Source organism: Phyllobates terribilis, unplaced genomic scaffold (assembly GCF_046119375.1).
Source record: "Phyllobates terribilis strain yellow unplaced genomic scaffold, ASM4611937v1 Scaffold_186__1_contigs__length_3700242, whole genome shotgun sequence".
NCBI classification, from domain to species: domain Eukaryota; kingdom Metazoa; phylum Chordata; class Amphibia; order Anura; family Dendrobatidae; genus Phyllobates; species Phyllobates terribilis.
Window position 1 is genome coordinate 3,418,113 of NW_027362946.1, and position 23,196 is coordinate 3,441,308.

Sequence of the window (23,196 nt, forward strand, 5' to 3'; positions counted from 1 at the left end):
GCTGCGCTCCCCACCCGGTCCTAACTTAGGATCGGGATGGGAAGCGGCGGGGGGAGCGGAGGATCGGGATGGGAGGCTGCGGGGAAGCAGTATGGGGCTGTGTGATTGTTTAAAAGCCGGCGGCTTTTCACCGCCCGCCGGCTTTTAAACAATCAGGAGAATTCTCTCACGCTGGGATGGCATTCCGATATTTGTGTCCCATTGACTTGCATTGGTTTCCGGTATCGGAATCGGCGATATCCGATATTTTTTGGGTATCGGTCCGATCCAATCCGATCCGATATTTCCCGATATCGGAAGGTATAGCTCAACACTATTCCTGAATGAACGGTGGATTGTGACTTTTCTTTTGGAATAGCTCAGATCTGTATCTTACCCTTTCTCGTTGTATTAGCTCTTGGTACTTGGCTAGATTGTGGTAGCCAGAAACTCCCCAGGATGGAAATCTCAAACTATAAAAGTGTCCGTTCGGCTTAAATACATTTCCTGGGGGGACTTAACGTTACACCTTAAGGGATATAAAGTACTAAATATTTCTGCTGGTTTTGAGATCCCCATTTTGGCAATCTGGCATGCTCTATCTACTCTTGGTAGCATAGAGTTGGGTAGTTTTGAATAATTATGAGATCATTGACCCTAGAAAAGGTTTAGGGCCCAGATCTTGGCCTTAAGTGGGACCTTCAATTGAAAATGCCAACAAAATTAAAGTAGAAACCCTAGTCAAAGCCTGGTTAAGGTTGCCAGGTTCCCTGAATCGATTAACTTCTGCTTCTATTACACGCTGAGTCTTAGTACCAGTTCTTATATATTTCAGTTGTTGGTTAGTTGATTTAATGAAAACAGAATATCTAATCAAATCTGTGAAAGATATTCAACCATGTATATAAGTGAGGTCTCTAAATATAGACCTTTCTCTGGGAGATAAAGAGGAAAGAGTGTTGTAAAAATCCTTTTTACTCTTGTTGGTGCTTTTGGTTTAAGCTCCAAATCGATAGAGATTATGTGGATAGTGCTTCAAGAAGGAAGATTGAATAATATCTAAAAAAATCACAATCTGTTGAACTAGGATATTTCGGGGATCTTTCTTCAGGTGTAAGATCCTACATGGGTGCTCCCTCCCTATTGAAGGGCTCCGTTGCTTTCGTCTCTCGTATGGTGCTGTTATGGGGGAAGGGAAAAACGATAATCACTTACCGGTAATTTGATTTTCCTGAAACCCATGACAGCACCCTAATTTTCCCTCCCTCTGGCTTTTGGTTGATGGTTCTTAGTCTTCTCTTCTCACAATGAAGAATGTGCTTGAGTGAATGTATAAATAAAAATGATGATGAATTGGGTGACTCTTACTTGACTCCTGGAAAACACATTGAAGGAGGAAGTGGGAGTTGCCTTTTTATTTTGTGCTCATGGCTTCCTGTCCGGTAATAGGGGCGGATCCTACACTCTCGTATGGTGCTGTCATGGGTTTCAGGAAAATCAAATTACCGGTAAGTAATTACCGTTTATTCATTCAACAGGCAACGCTGGTGATGGAAGAGACGTCGGAAGAAGCTCTGGGTGGCGCTGGCTCTGTCCAGCCACTAATAGCCCCAGCCCCCTGAGGAAGCGAGACATGGCGAAACTTGTTGGGGTGGCTATGTATATATTTTTGGTAGCACTAGGGAACCTGTGTATGTCCTAGTAAATAATCTGATCAATTAATCTATAAACTGCAGACAGAGGAAAACTATAATGAATATAATGAGCTCATGATATCAGATGTATCGTAATACTATACAGTTTCTAGAGACTTAATATCACAGTAAGGGCACAGACAAACTAGTGTAGTTTTAATTTACTTCTTTACCACATTTTAGTAAAGCAGTAATAAGACATTTTTTTTATACACCCCTCAAACAGGTTTTTTTTTACCATCTCGGTAATTTGTCAATATGCATATGACAGAAAATACCCAAAAGTGACACCATTCTAAAAACTGCATCCCTCAAGGTGCTCAAAACGACATTCAAGAAGTTTAGTAACCCTCCAGGTGTTTCACAGGAATTAATGGAATGTGGAAGGAAATTTTTAGTTTCACAACAGGAGAAAATGGACCCCAAAATTTGATGTGCATTTTCTCTTAAGCATGCTGATATCCCATGTAGGGGAAAACAACTTTTTGGGAGCATGGCAGGGCTCAGAAGAAAAGGATCGCCATTTGACTTTTTAAATGTAAAATTTGCTGGAATAATTAGCGGACGCCATGTCGCGATTGGAGAGCCCCTGATGTGCCTAAACAGTGGAAACACCCCACAAGTGACACCATTTTGGAACCTAGACCCCTCAAGAAACTTATCTAGAAGTATGGTGAGCACCTTGAACCCCATGTTCTTCACAGAAGTTTATAATGTTGAGCAGTGAAAATATAGAAAATCTAATTTTTCCCACAAAAATGTTTATTTGCCCCACATTTTGCTTCTTCAAAAGGGTAACAAGAAAAATTGCACCACACAATTTATTGTGCAATTTCCCCTGAGTATGCAGATACCCCATATGTGGGGGACAACTACTCTTTGGGCGTACGACACGGCTCAGAAAGGAAGGAATGACGTTTCTTTGATGGAATGGTCTGCAGGTGTCATGTCATGTTTATAGAACTCCTGATGTGCCTGAACAGAGGAAAACCTCCACAAGTGAACCAATTTTGGAAACTAGATCCCTTAAGAAATTTATCTGCCTTATTATTTGGACTATAAAATGCATTTTTTAACAAAAAAAACTTGTTAAAAAGTGTGTGCGTCTTATAGTCCGGAGGCAGCTTCCTGTGATGGAGGAGAAAGCTGACACCGCATCCTCCCCAATCACAGAAACCGGAGGCTGCAGGAGCTGAGCAGCTGAAGGACCTTCTGCAACAGTAATTTCAAGATCTTTCAGGTCTGCGAGTGTCATGTTGCATTTGGAGAGCCCCTGATTTGCCTAAACAGTGAAAAACTCCCACAAGTGACCTCTTTTTAGAAACCTGACCCCTCAGGGAACTTATCTAGATGTGTGGTGAGCACATTGAAACCACAGGTGCTTCACAAAATTTTACAACGTTGATCTGTGAAAACGAAAAAAATATATTTTTCCCACAAAAATGTTGTTCTAGCCCCAATTTTTTTCATTTTCACAAGGATAGCAGGAGAAAATGGACCCCAAAATTTGTTGTGTAATTTCTCATGAGTACGCCGATACCCCATATGTGGAAGAAAACTACTTTTGAGGCACAGTGCAAAGCTCAGAAGGGAAAAAGTGCCATATTGAAGTTCAGATTTTGCTGGACTAGTTTGAGGGTGCCATATCACATTGGCAGAGCCCCTGAGGTGCCAGAACAATAGAACCTCCCCCATAAGAGACCCCATTTTACAAACTAAACCTCTCAATGAATCAATCTAGGGGTGCAGTGATCATATTGACACCACGGGGGCGGGGGGGGGGTCACAGAATTTTATACTATTGGGCAGTGAAGAAAAAATAATATTTTTCCCACTAAAATTTTGTTTTAGCCCTTGATTTTACATTTTCACACTGGGAAATGGATAAAAATGGCACCAAAATTAATCGCACAATTTCTGCTCAATGTAGAAATACCCCATATGTGGCTGTACAGTACTGCTTAGCCACCCGGCGAGACTCGGGAAGGACGGAACACTATTGTGATCCCATTTTGGAAAATATATCCCTTTGGGAATTTATCTACAGGTGTAGTGAAGACTTTGACTCCATGGGTGTTTTCCAGAAACAAGCAGCAGTGGATGTTGCTGAGTGAAAATTGCAAACTGCCGTTGTAGTACCCAGTACATAGTAGTGCCTGTACATAGTGCCCAGCTCATGCTTCTGGAGACATGCACCAGTTAATTAGGCCGACTCTCATCGCTACAGAAATGCCAAACATATGGACGCTAACTGCGGTTTGGGCACACTGTGGTGCTCAGAAGGGAGGGGAGCATTTGCATTAGGGAGAGTAGAATTTGCTGAATTTCTTTTGGGGGACGAGGAGCCATTTTCACTTTTCCAGAACCTCTCTGCTACCAGTAATGTGGTTAGTCCCTCATTATATGGGAACTATTGGCAGTGAGACGTCAAACTAGTAGGAGACGCCCTCTAGTGGACGTGTTCATTATCAATGAATATAGGTGATACCACGGAAAAGATAATATAGTTTCTCTCACTGGTGACAAATTAATAAATTAGAACTAGTGATGATCGAGTATGTTCTGTTAACCCTTTCAGCTAGCACCGAGTATCTTCAGCGTGCTCGGTGTTATGTTAAAATCACTCCTGTGTGCATGATTTGCAACTGTTTGACAGCTTTAATACATGTGAGAAATGGCTGCTTCTTAAGCATTCTTCACATGTATTAAAGCTGTCAAACAGTGGCAAATCATGCACACGGGAGTGATTTTAACATTACTCTGAGAATGCTGAAGATACTAGGTGCTCGCTCGAGCATGCTCGTAAATCTCGAGTAACGACCATGCTCGCTCATCTCGAGTAACGAGCATGCTCGCTCATCTCGAGTAATGAGCATGCTCGCTCATCTCGAGTAATGAGCATGCTCGCTCATCACTAATTAGAACGTGTCAGTAAGAAGATAGATAGCATTCATCTTGAGACAAGTAGAAGCGCAAGGAAGCGCGAAACGGCCGTCATCCACGATATGTTCCACATACTCCCCCGCTCTTAGGTTTTAAAGTGATGAAATAAAGACTGGTATTTTTACAGTCAGTGAGTGCTATCTATCCTCTTACTGACACAGACGATTGCTCACTGTTTCCATTGAGATATGCACCCGACTTGTGTGGGATGAGGTGTCCTGGCTGCTTTTGTAACATTGCTGCTTAAAGGGGTTGCTCGGTACTTTTAAAAAAATGCCAGTGTGTTTTAATGATAAATACAACCTTCCTTTTAATTACCTCGCGCTGCTGATACTGCCTGTGAGCAGGTGGCCGCTCAAAGTCAGCACATGACCCCACGCTGATGTCACGACAAGAGAGGCGTGACTCAGCGCTGGGGTCCCCGCGGTGGCTGCTGGGTTGTGGGCGAAGTTATTCCCCTGCGTCACACCCAGCATCCACCGCACGCTTTCCCAGTGAATGAGGACAGGGAGAGCGCGTGGTGGAAGCCGGGTGTGACGCAGGGGAATAACCCCGCCCACAACCCAGCAGCCACCGGAGGAACGCGGAAGAGGGACCCCTGGCTGCAGCCGCAACTTGTCGTGACATCAGCGGATGTCAGCGCCGGCTGCAGCCGGGGGTCACGTGCTGCCGCTCACAGGCAGTATCAGCAGCGCAAGGTAATTGAAATACACAGGTGCCGGCTTTTTGTCTTTATCTCCGATAATAAATGAGAACGCTTTACATCAAGACCATATAAAGACCACACATTCATTGGAATTTTAAAATTGCACAAATTTTCTTTTATTGTTATTGGTAAATATATATATATTAATAGAGAATCTTGAGTTGAGGGGGGTGTAGGAGGGGGGCCCCGATGAAGAAGGGGTCCTGATGAAGGGAGGCCCTGATGAAGGAAGGCCCCAAGGGGGGCCCTGATGAGGTGCCATCAATTAAGCAGCGCCGGTGGAGCAGGAGGGGGGCCCTGATGAAGTGCCGGCAATCAAACACCGCCGGAGGTCCTCCCTGCGGAGATGTTGGGGAAACGGTGTGGGCCCCAACGGCGAGTGGACCCCTCTGATGGTCCAGGGCCTGTGATGGCCATCAGACAAGCCGGCGGCCCTGCACAGCTGGACTGGACACAGGCTTGTCGCCAGATTCACCAATCCCCATATTAAGTATATTTCTAATGTGTCTTGTGTGTATGTCCGTGTGTATGACTGTGTATATATATATATATATATATATATATATATATATATATATATATATATATATATATATATATTTATGTCTGTTTTATGTGTTTTTAAGAATGTGTTCAAATATGTACGTATGTCTGTATGTGTAGTTATCTGTGTATCTGTTTGTGTATGTGCTTGTCTGCTTACCGTGTGCAAGTGCGCATGTCTGCGTACCGTGTGCGCATGTCTGCGTACCATGTGCGCGCGCGCATGTCTGCGTACCGTGTGCACGCGCATGTCTGCGTACCGTGTGCGCGCAAGTCAGCATACAGTGAGCGCGCATGTCAGCGTACCGTGAGCGCGCATGTCAGCGTACTGTGTGTGCGCGCATGTCTGCGTACTGTGTGCGCGCGCATGTCTGCGTACTGTGTGCGCACGTATGTCTGCGTACTGTATGCGCGCACGCATGTCTGCGTACTGTGTGCGCGCGCGCATGTCAGCGTACCGTGTGTGTGTGCATGTCTGCGTACCGTGTGTGTGTGCATGTATGCGTACTGTGTGTGCGTGCATGTCTGCGTACTGTGTGTGTGCATGTCTGCGTACTGTGTGTGTGTGCGTGTCTGCGTACTGTGTGTGTGTGCATGTCTGCGTACTGTGTGTGTGCGCATGTCTGCGTAATGTGTGTGCGTGCGTGTCTGCGTACTGTGTGCGTGTCTGCGTACTGTGTGCGTGCGTGTCTGCGTAATGTATGCATGTGCATGTCTGCATATATGAAGGATGAGGGGGGCCCTGTGTACTATACCTATATTTCTCCGCCGTATCTGTGCATCATGAATGATGTATGTATTAAAAGGCCCACTGAGACTCTTTCGCCCGGGGCCCACGAAAATCTGGAGTCGGCCTCCTCCGCGTTGATGACCATGGCGAGTGCATTATACCGCGTGGAGGACCATGGCGAGTGCATTATACCGCGTGGAGGACCAGGGCGAGTGCATTATACCGCATGGAGGACCAGGGCGAGTGCATTATACCGCGTGGAGGACCATGGCGAGTGCATTATACCGCGTGGAGGACCATGGAAAGTGCATTATACCGCGTGGAGGACCATGGCGAGTGCATTATACCGCGTGGAGGACCATGGCGAGTGCATTATAAAGCGTGGAGGACCATGGCGAGTGCATTATACCGCGTGGAGGACCATGGCGAGTGCATTATACCACGTGGAGGACCATGACGAGTGTCTTATACCACGTGGAGGACCATGACGAGTGTCTTATACCGTGTGGAGGACCATGACGAGTGTCTTATACCGTGTGGAGGACCATAGCGAGTGCATTATACAGTGTGGAGGACCATGGGGAGAGCATTATACTGCGTGGAAGACCATGGGGAGTTCATTATACTGCGTGGAGGACCATGGCGAGTGCATTATACTGCGTGGAGGACCATGGCGAGTGCATTATACTGCGTGTAGGACCATGGCGAGTGTCTTATACTGTGTGGAGGACCATGGCGAGTGTCTTATACTGTGTGGAGGACCATGGCGAGTGTCTTATACTGTGTGGAGGACCATGGCGAGTGTATTATACTGTGTGGAGGACCATGGCGAGTGCATTATACTGTGTGGAGGACCATGGTGAGTGTCTTATACTGTGTGGAGGACCATGGTGAGTGTCTTATACTATGTGGAGGACCATGGTGAGTGCATTATACTGAATGGAGGACCATGGTGAGTGCATTATACTGTATAGAGGATCATGGCGAGTGCATTATACTGTGTGAAGGACCATGGCGAGTGCCTTATAATGTATGGAGGACCATGGCGAGTGCATTATACTCTCTGGAGTGTGGAGAGGTGTGGGGCCATTATATTGTATGTAGGCCCATTATACTGCATGGAGGGCTGTGAGGGGGTCACAGTTGGGCGATCATACTGTGTTGGGGTCACCATACTTTGCCTTGGGAGTTGAGGTAGGGTACAATAGGGTCATTATACTGTGAATGTGGAGGAATTCACCATGGGGGTATCATACTGTGTTTGGGGACACTTTTGTTGGCATTGTTGGCGTCACACTTTATGGGGCAATGAAAAAGGAATCTAGGACTTCAGCAGGAGGAAAATTACTATGTAAAGGCTGCAAAGTTGTGAGATCTGCTCTTCTGTGACCCCGACAATTATTTACTTTTTTTGGGGGGGGGGGCCCAATTAGAACTTCTGCTATGGGGCCCCATGATTCCTATGTACGCCCCTGATGGCGGTGTCTAAAAATCACTAAAGTTGACAAATCCCCGGGCCCGGATGGGATACACCCGCGAGTACGGCAGGAATTAAGTAACGTCATAGATAGACCATTATTTTTAATCTTTAAAGATTCCATAATAACAGGGTCTGTACCATAGGACTGTCGTATAGCAAATGTGATGCCAATATTCAAAAAGGGGTCAAAAACCAAACTTGGAAATTATAGGCCAGTAAGCTTAACCTCTACTGTGGGTAAAATCCTGGAGGGTTTCCTAAGAGATGCTATACTAGAGTATCTGAAGAAGAATAACCTCATGACCCAATATCAACATGGGTTTACGAGGGACCGTTCCTGTCAGACTAATCTGATCAGCTTTTATGAGGAGGCAAGTTCTGGACTGGACCGAGGAAATATAGTGGATGTTGTGTATATGGACTTTTCAAAAGCTTTTGATACGGTTCCACACAAAAGGTTGATACATAAAATGAGAACAATGGGGATAGGGGAAAATATATGTATGTGGGTTAAGAATTGGCTCAGTGATAGGAAACAAAGGATGGTTATTAATGGAAAACACTCAGACTGGGTCTCAGTTAACAGTGGGGTACCACAGGGGTCAGTATTGGGCCCGCTTCTTTTTAACATATTTATTAATGACCTTGTAGGGGGCATACAGAGTAGTATTTCAATATTTGCAGATGACACTAAACTCTGCAGGGTAATCAATACAGAGGAGGACAATTTTATATTACAGGAGGATCTATGTAAACTAGAAGCTTGGGCTGATAAATGGCAAATGAGCTTTAATGGGGATAAATGTAAGGTAATACACTTGGGCAGAGGAAATAAAATGTATAATTATATGCTTAATTGTAAAACACTGAGCAAAACGGTCACTGAAAAAGACCTGGGTGTATTGGTGGACGACAAGCTCACGTTTGGTGGCCAGTGTCAGGCAGCTGCTGCAAAGTACTGAGACGGGGACAACGGGGCATCTTCTACGTCTGGAGGAAAGAAGGTTTAATCATAATCACAGACGCGGATTCTTTACTGTAAGAGCAGTGAGACTATGGAGCTCTCTGCCACATGATGTTGTACTGAGTGATTCACTACTAAAATTTAAGAAGGGCATGGATGCCTTTCTTGAAAAGTATAATATTACAGGTTATATATACTAGATTCCTTGATAGGGCGTTGATCCAGGGAACTAGTCTGATTGTCGTATGGAGTCAGGAAGGAATTTTTTCCCCAATGTGGAGCTTAGTGTTTGCCACATGTTTTTTTTTGCCTTCCTCTGGATCAACATGTTAGGCTATGGGTTGAACTAGATGGACTTAGTCTTCCTTCAACCTTAAAAACTATGTTACTATGACACCCGGCGGCAATAGTGCGGCACAGCTCCTGTGCACGCAAAATCGCATGGGCATATCTATACATCCAAGGTCGGTAAGATCTTACCGACCTGGATGTATGGATAAGTCCAATGTCGTGAAGAAGTTAAAGGGTGATGAGCAAGGCAATCCCTGGGATCTGGAAAATGGGGTATATAGCACCAAGTTTGTTTGTGGTGGCCATCTTTTGAGCTGCCAGGTGACCATGAACCGTGCCCCAATACATAGTGTCTGCAAACTACTCCAACAAAATCTGCATTCCTAATAACTAAATGGCGCATCTTCCTTTCTTAACCTGCCATGTGCCCAGACAGTAGTGTACAACCGTATATAGTGTATTGTCGGATTTGGCTGTGTAATGCGTTCCAACAGTAGGAAGACTGTGTTCTGAGTGGGTGGAGTGCGTTCCAGAACAGGGGAGTTTGCGTTCCACTGTGGGATGAGGGATGGAGGCCGTGCAGAACTGTAGGGCAAAGGAATAATAAGCCTGGAAATATCACAGGAGGCGAACAGGTGTAAGTGGATCAGCCTGTGAGCCGTGGAGGATGATGATCAGTGATTAAAATAAGGAGAAGCCGTTCTGCAACATAAAGAATACAAAATAAATACCAGGATAATGAAAGAAAATTAATCTCCCTTAAATGACATGCAAATACTGTATCTCAAAACACATATATGTACGCTCCAACAGTGAAAAACTCATGGTTAACAAGAACAATGTGGTACAACTTATGCAGTTCTCCCATCACAGGAATGACAATAAATTATAATCCATATTGAGCCCACTGGGGGTAAGAGTTTGAAGTTCATGGATCCAAAAGGCCTCCCTTATCTTCAGTAGGCGTACAAGGTCACCTCCGCGTGTAGGGGGAAGCACCAGTTCAATGACCTGGAACTTGAGTTGAGATACTTATTATACAGTGTAAGGCGGCGGTGTTCACACAGTGCAGTAACTGAGGCAGTGACCCAAGAAAGTCCAACATAAGCAGCTTTTATTCAGCAGACTCACGGGTAAACAGAAAAGTCCTCCGGTTCGCAGCCGGGTTAACACAAGTCCATAACAACGGGCTCAGAGCCTGACGGGTGCAGAGCCTTCCCAGGCATGGGTTCAGCTACTCACAGGTCCACCAAGCTTTCCTGCTATGCCCCTAGCAGGTTCCAACACTGAACAACACTAATCCTTAATGTAGGGTTTTTAAAGGACCTGTGGCAAGAGCCACTGGAAAACCCGGGTTGGAGTGAGGAGGCCGCCCCACTGCCTTCCTGTAGCCTCCTCTAAGAAATGAAGGCCCTGCCGGGTTTTACTTAATCTGCCTTAGCCAGATAGCCTGACCAGGTCCATGCTCACCTTCATTCCTGCATTGCAGCCGCAGCTGTGTCTGTGACTGCAATGCACTCCAATGGGTTTAATACGTCTCTGCACATATTCTGGGGGATATAAACCGTCCCTCGTATACGATCCCAGTCACTGCCTCACAACAGCTATTATGTGCACTCTATTGTAATGTTTTGGATTTTCAGATGATTATGAATTTCAGAAATACCTTATGACAGTTTGTTTCTAGTACTTTTTATGCTTTTGTCTGATATATGTAGTTTTTATTTTTATGTGTTTAAGCTGCAGTACACACTGATGAAGGTCTTAAGGACCAAAACGTTTGTACCTGTGTTGGACTAGTTAACTACTTTAAAATTATGCCTGTTTGAGTGCCAAGTTTCATTTGCCTTTTCAAAGGTTTTGGACCCTATTCCACCAGTGCTGCGGTTTTCTACACTATTATCTACTCCAGTACGTAAGCATGCTGAAGTGTCATGTCCTCTTCTACGTTCTCCAATATCATTGCACAATCTAACCTATCATGTGATTTCTTAAAAGTCCCCCCGTTGGAGATGCGAGGATGGAACTTGAAGCGAGAATTTAGCCACCTCCCCAGCATCGAGTTGCATTGTGCCACATTGACGGAATACTTGAGAGTATAAAGGATCCCAATGGGATTGATTCGTCCAACCCTGTATAGCGATTAGTCTGAGTACTGTTTGAAATTTGAACATATACTTAATAAATGCTCTTTCAATCTTATGACCCTAACAGTTGACTACTTACAGAAGGCTATTCTATCTATCAAGGAACAGGTAAAAAATATTGAGACTCAACTTGCTGCTACTATCTCTACAACAAAACTCAGCACTCTACAAAACAAAATCAAGACGAGCATCGACCAGCGTCAAAGAGATAAGGAGAGCAAGAAAAGGAATAAGTTTGCGAGAGATACCGAAGATTATGAGCAAGAATGGGTCTATAGATGGCAAAACAGATACACCTCAAGAAATTATGCTCCCAGATTTGCCAAATCCACTACAGATTCTTCTACCTCCAGTTCGGACACGGACAGGAGGGACCTTTTTATCACTTCTGCTCATTATTTAGGTCAACGAAAAAGATACTACCGATGCAGAAGACCAGAAGAGGTGGCCAACACAAGCGGAAACATGGACTTCATCCGAGTTATCTGCTCCCAGGCACAGCACAGTTGGTGGTAAATATCTCCTCTAGGACTTTGAGTATTGCACAACTTCCTGTACTACAAATGGGGTTATTTTTTGTCACTAACAAGTACAACATATTAAATCTTGATATGGAGTTACAATGTTTTTATCTCTCACTACGCCTTAGGACACACTAGGCAATACCTTTTCTATTCCCTCTACCCTCTCTGATATTAATACCTTCATCACGGCTGCCAGTCTCTGCCTACGCCCCAAAAGTTCATACAGTCCTCCACATGGCTTATACGCGCTCGAGACCTTCATTGGTTTTGTGGATAGTGCCTTTCAGGACTAAAGTTCCAAGGTAGATAAAGGGCTGCTTCATTACCAGTCCAATATTTCTCCCCTTAACAGTCAGGTCCTCAGAAGCCTTCAGGAAGAGAGCAATCTTATCATCAAACCGGCAGACAAAGGGGGCGCCATAGTAGTGATGTATAAAGAGGATTATCTCCTGGAAGTCAATAGACAACTTAACGATAACTCCACATACCAACGACTACCCCATGACTCAACACATCAAGTCAGGACTGCAATAGCATCTGTGATGGAACATTTTCTCTCCAGAGGAGTGATTGATAGTAAGGCACGTGATTTTCTCACTAAGCAACATCCCATCACACTTGCCTTTTATGTACTCCTCAAAATTCACAAAAGCCTTGACCATCCTCGCGGTCGTCCTATAGTAACCTCAACAGATTTGCTTCTTTCACCTTTAGCAATTTTCATAGACAAAATATTGACACCTTTAATTAAAAAAAAAGTCCCTCCTTTTTACTAGATACAGGAGCTTTTCTCAGTTTTATCACTGACCTAAAATGTGTCCCCCACTAAATGCATCTTGGTTTCTTTTGATATCAACAGCCTCTATACGGGCATTCCACACTACAAAGGTATACATGCTGTACACAGTCTGTTGCTTGAGTCACAGACAGATCATTGAACTTTGCATTGAACTCCTGACCTTAGTTCTTAACAAAAATTATTTCTTGTTCCAAGATACTTACTTCCTACAGACTAAAGGGACAGCAATGGGCTCTGACATGGCCCCCCTTATGCAAACTGTTATATGGCCACCTTCGAAGCCCAAATAGTTTACTCCAATCTATTCTTCCATACTCACTCCATCGCATGGAAACGTTACATCGATGACATTTTTTGCATATGCGGGGTGTCCACAGGAATCTATAAATGAGTTCTATGACCTTTTGAACTCCTCCTTGACCGACCTGCGCTTTACCATGACTCACAGATCTCATCAAATCAGTTTCCTGGATACCATGTTCCTCAAGGACTAACAAGGATTACTAATCACTGACATACACAAAACCTACCGATCGAAACGGTCACTTACACTTTTCGAGTAATCACTCTTTACAAATGAAATGGTCAATTCCAAAATCTCAGCTCCAGCGGGTAAATAGGATAGTGAGCAATGATCAATTACACTCAAAGAGGCTACCGGAAATGTGCCACAAATTTGAGGAAAGGGGCTATCCCCCCTGAAATCCTACACCAACATAACACACCTTCAGCCCACACCCTTCTTAAATCCATGAACCGGATTCGGTTTGTCCACACTTACCATCCGTTAGCATACATTTTGCCCAAAACCATCCAGAAACATTGGAACATTCTACAATCCGCTTATCCCCACATCCCAGAGTTCCAATAATCATTTTTTCCGTGTTTCAAAAGGGCACCCAATCTCAAGGATTCACTAGTTCATGTCGACATGGGCCCCACACATACAGGGGTCAAACAACGTTTTTTACAAATTCCTAAGGGGGACCTTCCACTGCTTGCAGTGCCACCAATGCAACAACGACCTACATGGGAACACAAATTTACCATCCCATACCGGTAAACAATACCAGGTCAAAGGGTATTTTACCTGTTACACCAACTTCATAGTATACCTCATTAAATGCCCTTGTGGTCTGGCATACATTGGTGAGAAGACACAACCACAAGCATAAGTCCACAATTAGATGTAAGAATCTACTACTACTCTTGCTACAATATTTCGTTACATTAGGCCATAACATATCTCAACTCAAGTTCCAGGTCATTGACCAGGTGCTTTCCCCTACACGAGGAGGTGAACGTGTACGCCTACTGAAGTAAGGGAGGCCTTTTGGATCCATGAACTTCAAACCCTTACCCCCAGGGGGCTCAATAGGGATTATGTTTTATTGTCATTCCTGTGATAATTTTAGAGAGAGCTGCACAAGTTGTACCACATTGTTGTCAGCCTTGAGTTTTTCACTGTTGGAGTGTACATATATGTGTTTTGAGATACAGTATTTGCATGTCATTTAAGGAATTTTCTTTCATTATCATGGTACTAATTTTGCATTCTTTATGTTGCAGAACGGCTTCTCCTTATTTTAATCACTGATCATCATCCTCCATGGCCCACTGGCTGATCCACTTACACATGTTCACCTCCTGTCATATTTCCAGGCTTATTATTCTTTTGTCCTATAGTCCTGCACGGCGTCCATCCCTCATCACACAGTGAAACGCAAACTCCCCTGTTTTGGAACGCACTCCACCCACTCAGAACACCGTTGCTGTTGCAATGCATGACACAGCCTCTGACATGCACATCCTGCACAGTGGAACAAACGCTTGCCCTCAGTTTCTCCAGCCACGCCTCCTCCTAAGCCTTCAGGCAATCGATAGCGGCGCTCGACATGTCGTCATTTCCGGTGACGTCACTGCTATCCAGACACCGCCTCCTATCACTTCAGTCCACTTCTTGGAACGTTACACTAGCGTTTCACCCTGACTGGTCTCCTGGGACATTAGGACCCGCCCTCTGACCACATATACTAGACTTTCTCCTCCCTTGACATGGCGACCTTAGGAACCAGCGGGGAATACCACATTCCACGCCTGTCATACTTCCTGCTCTCACTACTGGGTATGTTTCTACATACAGTGGGTACGGAAAGTATTCAGACCTCTTTAAATTTTTCACTTTTTGTTTCATTGCAGCCATTTGGTAAATTCGAAAAAGTTCATTTTTTTCTCATTAAAGTACACTCTGCACCCCATCTTGACTGAAAAAAAACAAATGTAGAATTTTTTGCAAATTAAAAAAGAAAATCTGAAATACACGGTCATAAGTATTGAGACCCTTTGCTCAGACACTCATATTTAAGTCACATGCTGTCCATTTCCTTGTGATCCTCCTTGAGATGGTTCTACTCCTTCATTGGAGTCCAGCTGTATTTAATTAAACTGATAGGGCTTAATTTGGAAAGGCACACACCTGTCTATAGAAGACCTCACAGCTCACAGTGCATGTCGGACCAAATGAGAATCATGAGCTCAAAGGAACTGCCCAAGGAGCTCAGAGACAGAATTGTGGCAAGGCACAGATCTGGCCAAGGTTATAAAAGAATTTCTGCATTACTCAAGGATTATGGAGGCCACTGTGCTCTTAGGAACCTTAAATGGAAGATGTTTGGGACCACCAGAAGTCTCCCTAGACCTGGCCGTCCAGCCAAACTGAGCAATCGTGGGAGAAGAGCCTTGGTGAGAGAGGTAAAGAAGAACCCCAAGATCACTGTGGCTGAGCTCCAGAGATGCAGTGGGGAGATGGGAGAAAGTGCCACAAAGTCAACTATCACTGCAGCCCTCCACCAGTCGGGCCATTATGGCAGAGTGGCCCGACGGAAGCCTCTCCTCAGTGCAAGACATATGAAAGCCTGCATAGAGTTTGCTCAAAACCTATGACTATGAGAAATAAGATTCTCTGGTCTGATGAGACAAAGATAGAATTTTTTGGTGATAATTCTAAGCTGTATGTGTGGAGAAAACCAGGCACTGCTCATCACCTGCCCAATACAATCCCAACAGTGCAATATGGTGGTGGCAGCATCTTGCTGTGGGGGTGTTTTTCAGCTGCAGGCACAGGACGACTGGTTGCAATTGAAGGAAACATGAATGCGGCCAAGTACAGAGATATCCTGGATGAAAACCTCTTCCAGAGTGCTCTGCACCTCAGGTTTGGCCAAAGGTTCACCTTCCAACAAGACAATGACCCTAAGCACACAGCTAAAATAACAAAGGAGTGGCTTCAGAACAACTATGTGACCATTCTTGACTGGCCCAGCCAGAGCCCTGACCTAAACGCAATTGAGCATCTTTGGAGAAACCTGAAAATGGCTGTCCACCAACGTTCACCCTCCAACCTGACGGAACTGGAGAGGATCTGTAAGGAAGAATGGCAGAGGATCCCCAAATCCAGGTGTGAAAAACTTGTTGCATCATTCCCAAGAAGACTCATGGCTGTACTAGCTCAAAAGGGTGCTTCTACTCAATACTGAGCAGAGGGTCTGAATACTTATGACCATGTGATATTTCAGTTTTTCTTTTTTAATAAATTTGCAAAAAATTTTACATTTCTGTTTTTTTTCAGTCAAGATGGGGTGCAGAGTGGACTTTAATGAGAAAAAATGAACTTTTTAGAATTTACCAAATGGCTGCAATGAAACAAAGAGTGAAAAATTTAAAGGGGTCTGAATACTTTCCGTACCCACTGTATATCTGCTGGTACCTATTGGATAATCATTATGAGGCTGGTGTTCTTATGGCTGTTTGTCTCCCTAGATCCTGTCTATCCACTGAGACACTGTGTACTTCCTGCTTTCACCTTTAACTATATTCCTAGCAGTCTGGTAGGTCACACTTATTATACAGCCATTATGTGCACTCTATTGCAATGTTTTTGATTTTCAGATGATTATGAATTTCAGAAATACCTTATGACAGTTTGTTTCTAGTACTTTTTATGCTTTTGTCTGATATATGTAGTTTTTACTTTTATTTCTTTATGCTGCAGCACACACTGATGAAGGTCTTGAGGACCAAAACAATTGTACCTGTGTTGGACTGCAATTAAATACTTTAAAATTATGCCTGTTTGAGTGCCAAGTTTCATTTGCTTTTTGAATGGATTTGGACCCTACTTGCGCACCTATTCCACCAGTGTTGCGGTTTTCTACACTATTATCTGAGATGAATCTGTGACTTCTCTGCATTTAGTGGTCAGTACTCACCTGGGTAGTCATATGTAGGAATCTCCTCTTTACACCGCTCATCACCCCTCACATATGTCTCTGTAGTATTAATATGGGTCAGATCTTCACCCTGAAACAAATATTGTAAAAGTCACTGTAGAGTCGGGGTCTTTGCCTCCTGCCGGGCAGAGACGCCGATCCCCTCACAGCCTCGGTCCCGGCGTCTTCCGGCTCCCCTGCTGCATCTGCCCGGGGTGTGCGCAGCACGCGCAGTTCCCCGGACACTGTTCTTGTCGTCCTAAAGAGTCCCCAGCCAATGGCCCGGAGGACTGCTCCTATATTAGGCACCTCCTCGAAAATGGAGGTGCCGGTGCAAGGTTGTTGTTTGCGTGCTAACACTCTCCTCAGCCCTCAGGTTCCAGTGCCCGCCAGCCTGTGTATCTGCTGTGCCCGTCTGTTTGTCTATCAGCCGTGCCCGCCTGCTTGTCTACCTGCATCACCTGTAGACAACCAACAGGAGATTAGACACATAAAATATAACTTTTATTTGAATATGCTAAAAAGGACTCAATAGTCACCACAACAACAAACACAAAAACAAGACAAAATGCCAGGGAACAGGGATAAGTCACACATCAGTCAGGAAGGATTACGGGCTCTATCTGTCCCTATTTTGTCCCTAAATTCTCTCCCTTCCTGACAGCGGAGGTTGGCACCCTAATTTTTGCTCCGTGGCGCCCCCGCTCAACGTCGGTGTCCCTAATATCCCTGGTAAATATCTATCTTTATATTTAAAAAACCACAATCGTGAATAAAAGATAGAGAAAAGTGAACGTACAGATTAAGAAGCCGACAATTCATCATAGATATGCATTTAAGGAGACCCAAGTCTATATATTGCGACAATAATAATAGCCCTGGGAATTTTTAGAAGGTAAGATTTGTCTCAAGATAGCTGGTTTATTACATTCATACACAAACCAGCATATACTAAATAACCAAAGCTAATAAAGCAGGTTCTGTTATATATGAGACTAATCCCCAGAAGTAATGCCCACAGACCGGTATCACATGTGCATCCTGCTCTATGTCGTTCTAAGTTGTCAGAGCCAGAATGTGATAGAGACTGTAACACATACAAGCAAAACAAATGACCAATTCTAAATGCATTATAACAATCTCAATATCATTTAGTAAGGAATAGCATTTATCATTGGTAATGCATTATGTCACATCTCATAGATATCAAAGAAATAACACATATCATTGGTGAATCATAGATATGAGGGACTATCATGTCCCAAATGCAAAAACAGTCTGATATCACAAATATATACTGTGATATCAGACTGTTTTTGCATTTGGGACATGATATGAGGGACTATCTATGATAAGTGCTAAATCCCTGTATTTTCTGACATAGGATATTAGGAATCACCAATGATTTGTGTTATTTCTTTGATATCTATGAGATGTGACATAATGCATTACCAATGATAAATGCTATTCCTTACTAAATGATATTGAGATTGTTATAATGCATTTAGAATTGGTCATTTGTTTTGCTTGTATGTGTTACAGTCTCTATCACATTCTGGCTCTGACAATTTAGAACGACATAGAGCAGGATGCACATGTGATACCGGTCTGTGGGCATTACTTCTGGGGATTAGTCTCATATATAACAGAACCTGCTTTATTAGCTTTGGTTATTTAGTATATGCTGGCTTGTGTATGAATGTAATAAACCAGCTATCTTGAGACAAATCTTACCTTCTAAAAATTCCCAGGGCTATTATTATTGTCGCAATATACAGACTTGGGTCTCCTTAAATGCATATCTATGATGAATTGTCGGCTTCTTAATCTGTACGTTCACTTTTCTCTATCTTTTATTCACGATTGTGGTTTTTTAAATATAAAGATAGATATTTACCAGGGATATTAGGGACACCGACGTTGAGCGGGGGCGCCACGGAGCAAAAATTAGGGTGCCAACCTCCGCTGTCAGGAAGGGAGAGAATTTAGGGACAAAATAGGGACAGATAGAGCCCGTAATCCTTCCTGACTGATGTGTGACTTATCCCTGTTCCCTGACATTTTGTCTTGTTTTTGTGTTTGTTGTTGTGGTGACTATTGAGTCCTTTTTAGCATATTCGAATAAAAGTTATATCTTAGGGGTCTAATCTCCTGTTGGTTGTCTAGTTTTGTAATTGGGCCCCGCTTATACATTCCTTGTTCAGGTGTTTAACCTGCATCGCCTGCCTGTCTACAAGCCGTGCTCATCTGCTGTGCCTGTCGGCTTCGGCCATCAGTCCCATGGGAGTCGCCTGCTCACACACAAGGTCGGTCCCAGAGTTGCACCTGGTTCACCTTCCCGGTCCCTCCTTGGTTCACGGAGTCGACTAAGCCGCCGTCTGGCCAGGGTTGGTCCAGGTAGGCACTTAGTTACGCCCCTCTGGTCCCTCTTTGTGTCACAGCACAGAGGTTCCACCACCCAGATCCGTAACAGTTTGCACAGGCCATGGAATCCGGTGTCTCCCAGGCTCCTTCGTTCTCAGACCTGTACCAAGAGGTCTCTCACCAGAGATCCCAACAGGATACAATCTTGTCCTATTTGCGGACAGTCAACTCTCACTTGGACGCGCTGTTCACCCCGACTGTGTCCGCCTCTAACCAAGCGGCACCCGCTCCGACGGCACCTCAACCTAGTGCCGCTGTGGCATCCGGCTTAGGACCCCGGCTTTCTGCTCCTCCACGTTTCGGTGGTGACCCTGCCCTATGTCGGGGCTTCATTAATCAGTGCACGCTGCACTTTGAACTCCTGGCACACCAGTTCACCTCCGACCGGGCCAGGGTGGCATTCATCATGTCTCATCTCACCGGAGAGGCGTTGGCGTGGCTTAACCCTCTGTAGGAGAAAGGGGATCCTCTGGTGTCCGACCTCCAGGCCTTCCTCGCGGCTTTCTGGAAGGTGTTCGATGAGCCTGGACGAAAATCTTCGACTGCCTCCTCTCTTCTCCGACTCCGCCAAGGGAGTCTCTCTGTGGGACAGTATGCCGCGCGTTTCCGCACCCTCGCATCTGAACTTGCCTGGAACAATGAGGCTCTGGTGTCCACCTTTTGGGAGGGCCTTTCCGGACGGATCAAGGATGATCTAGCCGGTCGTGACATACCTCCCTCTCTGGACGACCTGGTGTCATTAGCTACACGGATCGACATCCGTTTTCAGGAGCGTTCTAAGGACAAGACCCGTGAGAGGAGGCCCCTGCGCCTCGCACTGACCTTCCAAAGGCCAGTCTCGCAACCAGCATCCCCTCCGGTGTCTTCTCCAGAGTCTATGCAAATAGACCAAGTTAACATGGTCAAGTCTCAGCAGGAGATCCGCCGTGCCGAGGGGAGTTGCTTCTACTGTGGCAGTATAGAGCATCTAATCTGCACCTGTCCGGTGAGACCGGGAAACTCCAGTGTCTAGGACCGCTTGGAGAGGTCGTCCTAGGCCAAAGTTCTTCCTCTCCACCTTTGACTCTGTCCGTTTCAGTTACCAGTGATGAGACCCGCTTCTTCGAGACTGCCTATCTGGATTCCGGAGCCGCTGGGAGCCTTATTCAACAGGCCGTTGTGGAGCGATATCAGATTTCTACCATACGTCTGGCTGATCCTTTAGCGGTTTCCTCTGTGGATGGAAAGCTTTTCTCTGAGACCATCTTGTTTGTCACTGAGCCTGTAACTCTTCAGGTGGGAATGCTACATTCGGAGAGGGTCTCCTTTTACATGCTGTCCGGTCTCTCTCTTATCCCCTCTTGCTTGGCCTGCCTTGGTTACAGAGACATGAGCCCGTCCTGAATTGGAGCTCAGGTGAGGTGCTCCATTGGGGTCAGGAATGTCATAAGTCCTGTCTGGTTCCGATTCGTCCTGTTTGACCTCCGTCTACTCAAGCTAACCTACCTGGTCTGCCGGCACCCTACTGGTCATATGCAGACATCTTTGATAAAAAGGAGGCAGAGACACTACCACCTCATAGGCCGTATGATTGCCCCATCGACCTAATACCTGGTGCTTCACCTCCTGGCGGGCGAATCTACCCCTTGTCGCTGGCCGAGACCCGTGCTATGTCTGAATACATAGAAGAGAATATTGCTAGGGGATTTATCCAGAAATCCACCTCTCCGGCTGGAGCAGGATTCTTCTTCGTCAAAAAGAAAGATGGCTCTCTTCGTCCATGTATGGACTATAGGGGCCTAAACCAGATTACCATCAAAAATAAGTACCCCATGCCTCTCATCTCGGAGCTGTTTGACAGTCTAAAAGGTGCGAAGATCTTCACTTAGCTCGATCTTCGTGGGGCGTACAATCTGGTCCAGATTCGCCAGGTAGACGAGTGGAAGACGGCATTCAACACTCGGGATGGTCAGTACGAGTACCGCGTGATGCCCTTCGGTCTCCGTAATGCTCCAGCAGTCTTCCAGGAGTTAGTGAATGACATCATCCGAGATCTCCTGTATTCCCGCGTGGTGGTGTGCCTGAACGATATCTTGGTGTTCTCCCCTGATCTCCCTCTCACCGGAGGGATGTTCGTCAGGTACTGCTGAGGCTCCAGAAGAATCGTCTGTATGCTAAGTAGGAGAAATGCCTCTTTGAGCAGACATCCCTACCATTTTTGGGGTATATCATCTCTGAGACCGGACTGCGGATGGATCCCGAGAAGGTGTCAGCTGTCTTAAAGTGGCCCCGACCTGAGGGGTTTAAGGATATTCAGTGGTTTCTGGGATTCGCTAACTATTACCGCCTCTTCATTCCTTATTTCTCCTCCCGGACTGCTCCCATCTCTGCTCTCACCCGTAAAGGAGCAATTCCCAGGGAATGGACTTCCGAGGCAGAAAGTGCCTTTGTTTCTCTTAATCAAGCCTTCTTCTCCGCTCCTGTGCTACATCGTCCAGATTGCAATAAACAGTTCTTCCTGGAGGTTGACGCCACTTCCTCCGGGACCGGAGCAGTGCTCACCCAGAAATCCTCGTCCGGGCGAATGGTAACCTGCGGCTTCTTCTCCAAACTCTTTTCTTTGTCCGAGCTTAATTACTCCATAGGAAATCGAGAACTGATGGCCATCAAATTAGCGCTGGAGGAGTGGTGCTACTTGCACTCGGTGGTCATCTACACGGACCATAAAAACCTCGTTACTTGCAGACCGCCCAAAGATTAAATCCGGGCCGGGTCAGATGGTCTTTGCTCGTTTCAGCTTCACTCTCCATTTCCGCCCGGCAGACAAGAATATTAAAGGTGAAGCTCTATTCCGCTCTTTTCTGTCTACCGATCAAGAGGAGGAGCCTCTACACATCATTGACCCCTCCAGTATAATGACCGTTGCTCCGTTTGACCTGTCTCATCTACCTCCTGGTAAGACCTTTGTAGCGGCTCAGGATCGGAAGAGGGTCTTACTCTGGGGTCATTCGGCCAAACTGGCTGGTCATGCCGGCCAGAGGAAGACGCTTCTGCTCATTGCCAGATATTATTGGTGGCCCACCCTGCACAAGGATGTTTCAGATTTTGTCGTGGCCTGTTCCTCCTGTGCCTGTAACAAGATACCTAGGCACCTCCCAGCTGGTCGTCTTCTTCCTCTACCCGTGCCTTCTGCTCCTTGGCAACACATTGCTATGGACTTCATCACTGATCTTCCGGTATCTGTCGTTTCTACCGTCATATGGGTGGTCGCTGACCGCTTCTCCAAGATGGCTCACTTCATTCCTTTGCCTGGTCTTCCGTCCGCATCGGTGCTGGCTAAGGACTTCATCCGTCATATCTTTCGTCTCCAAGGCTTACCCCTCCACATTGTCTCAGACAGAGGAGTTCAGTTCACTTCTCGCTTCTGGAGAGCCACGTGCAAGCTGCTGGATGTCTCTTTGGACTTTTCTTCAGCCTATCATCCTCAGTCCAATGGAACGTATTAATCAGATCCTTACCAGTTTTCTTCGGCACTTTGTCAACGCTCATCATAGCGATTGGGTAGAACTTCTGCCTTGGGCCGAGTTTTCTTATAACAACCAGGTGAGCGAGTCCGCTGCTAAGTCTCCGTTTTTTGTGGTTTACGGTTGACACCCCGAATTCCGTTTCCCATCTCTTCTTCAGTGGACAATCCTGCCGCGGAATCTCTCGTCAGTGAATTTGAG

The 23,196-nt window shown here is 45.4% G+C and overlaps 1 protein-coding gene across 1 annotated transcript in view; it reads right to left on the bottom strand.

Moving 5' to 3' along the window:
* The window catches only part of LOC141212792 (uncharacterized), a 235,594-nt gene that overhangs the window by 13,455 nt on the left and 198,943 nt on the right, over positions 1-23,196 (bottom strand). Inside the window, exon 6 of the mRNA XM_073665096.1 lies at positions 17,069-17,159. Within this exon, the coding sequence (XP_073521197.1) occupies positions 17,069-17,159 (91 nt within the window). The remainder of the gene's footprint in view (positions 1-17,068; positions 17,160-23,196) is intronic.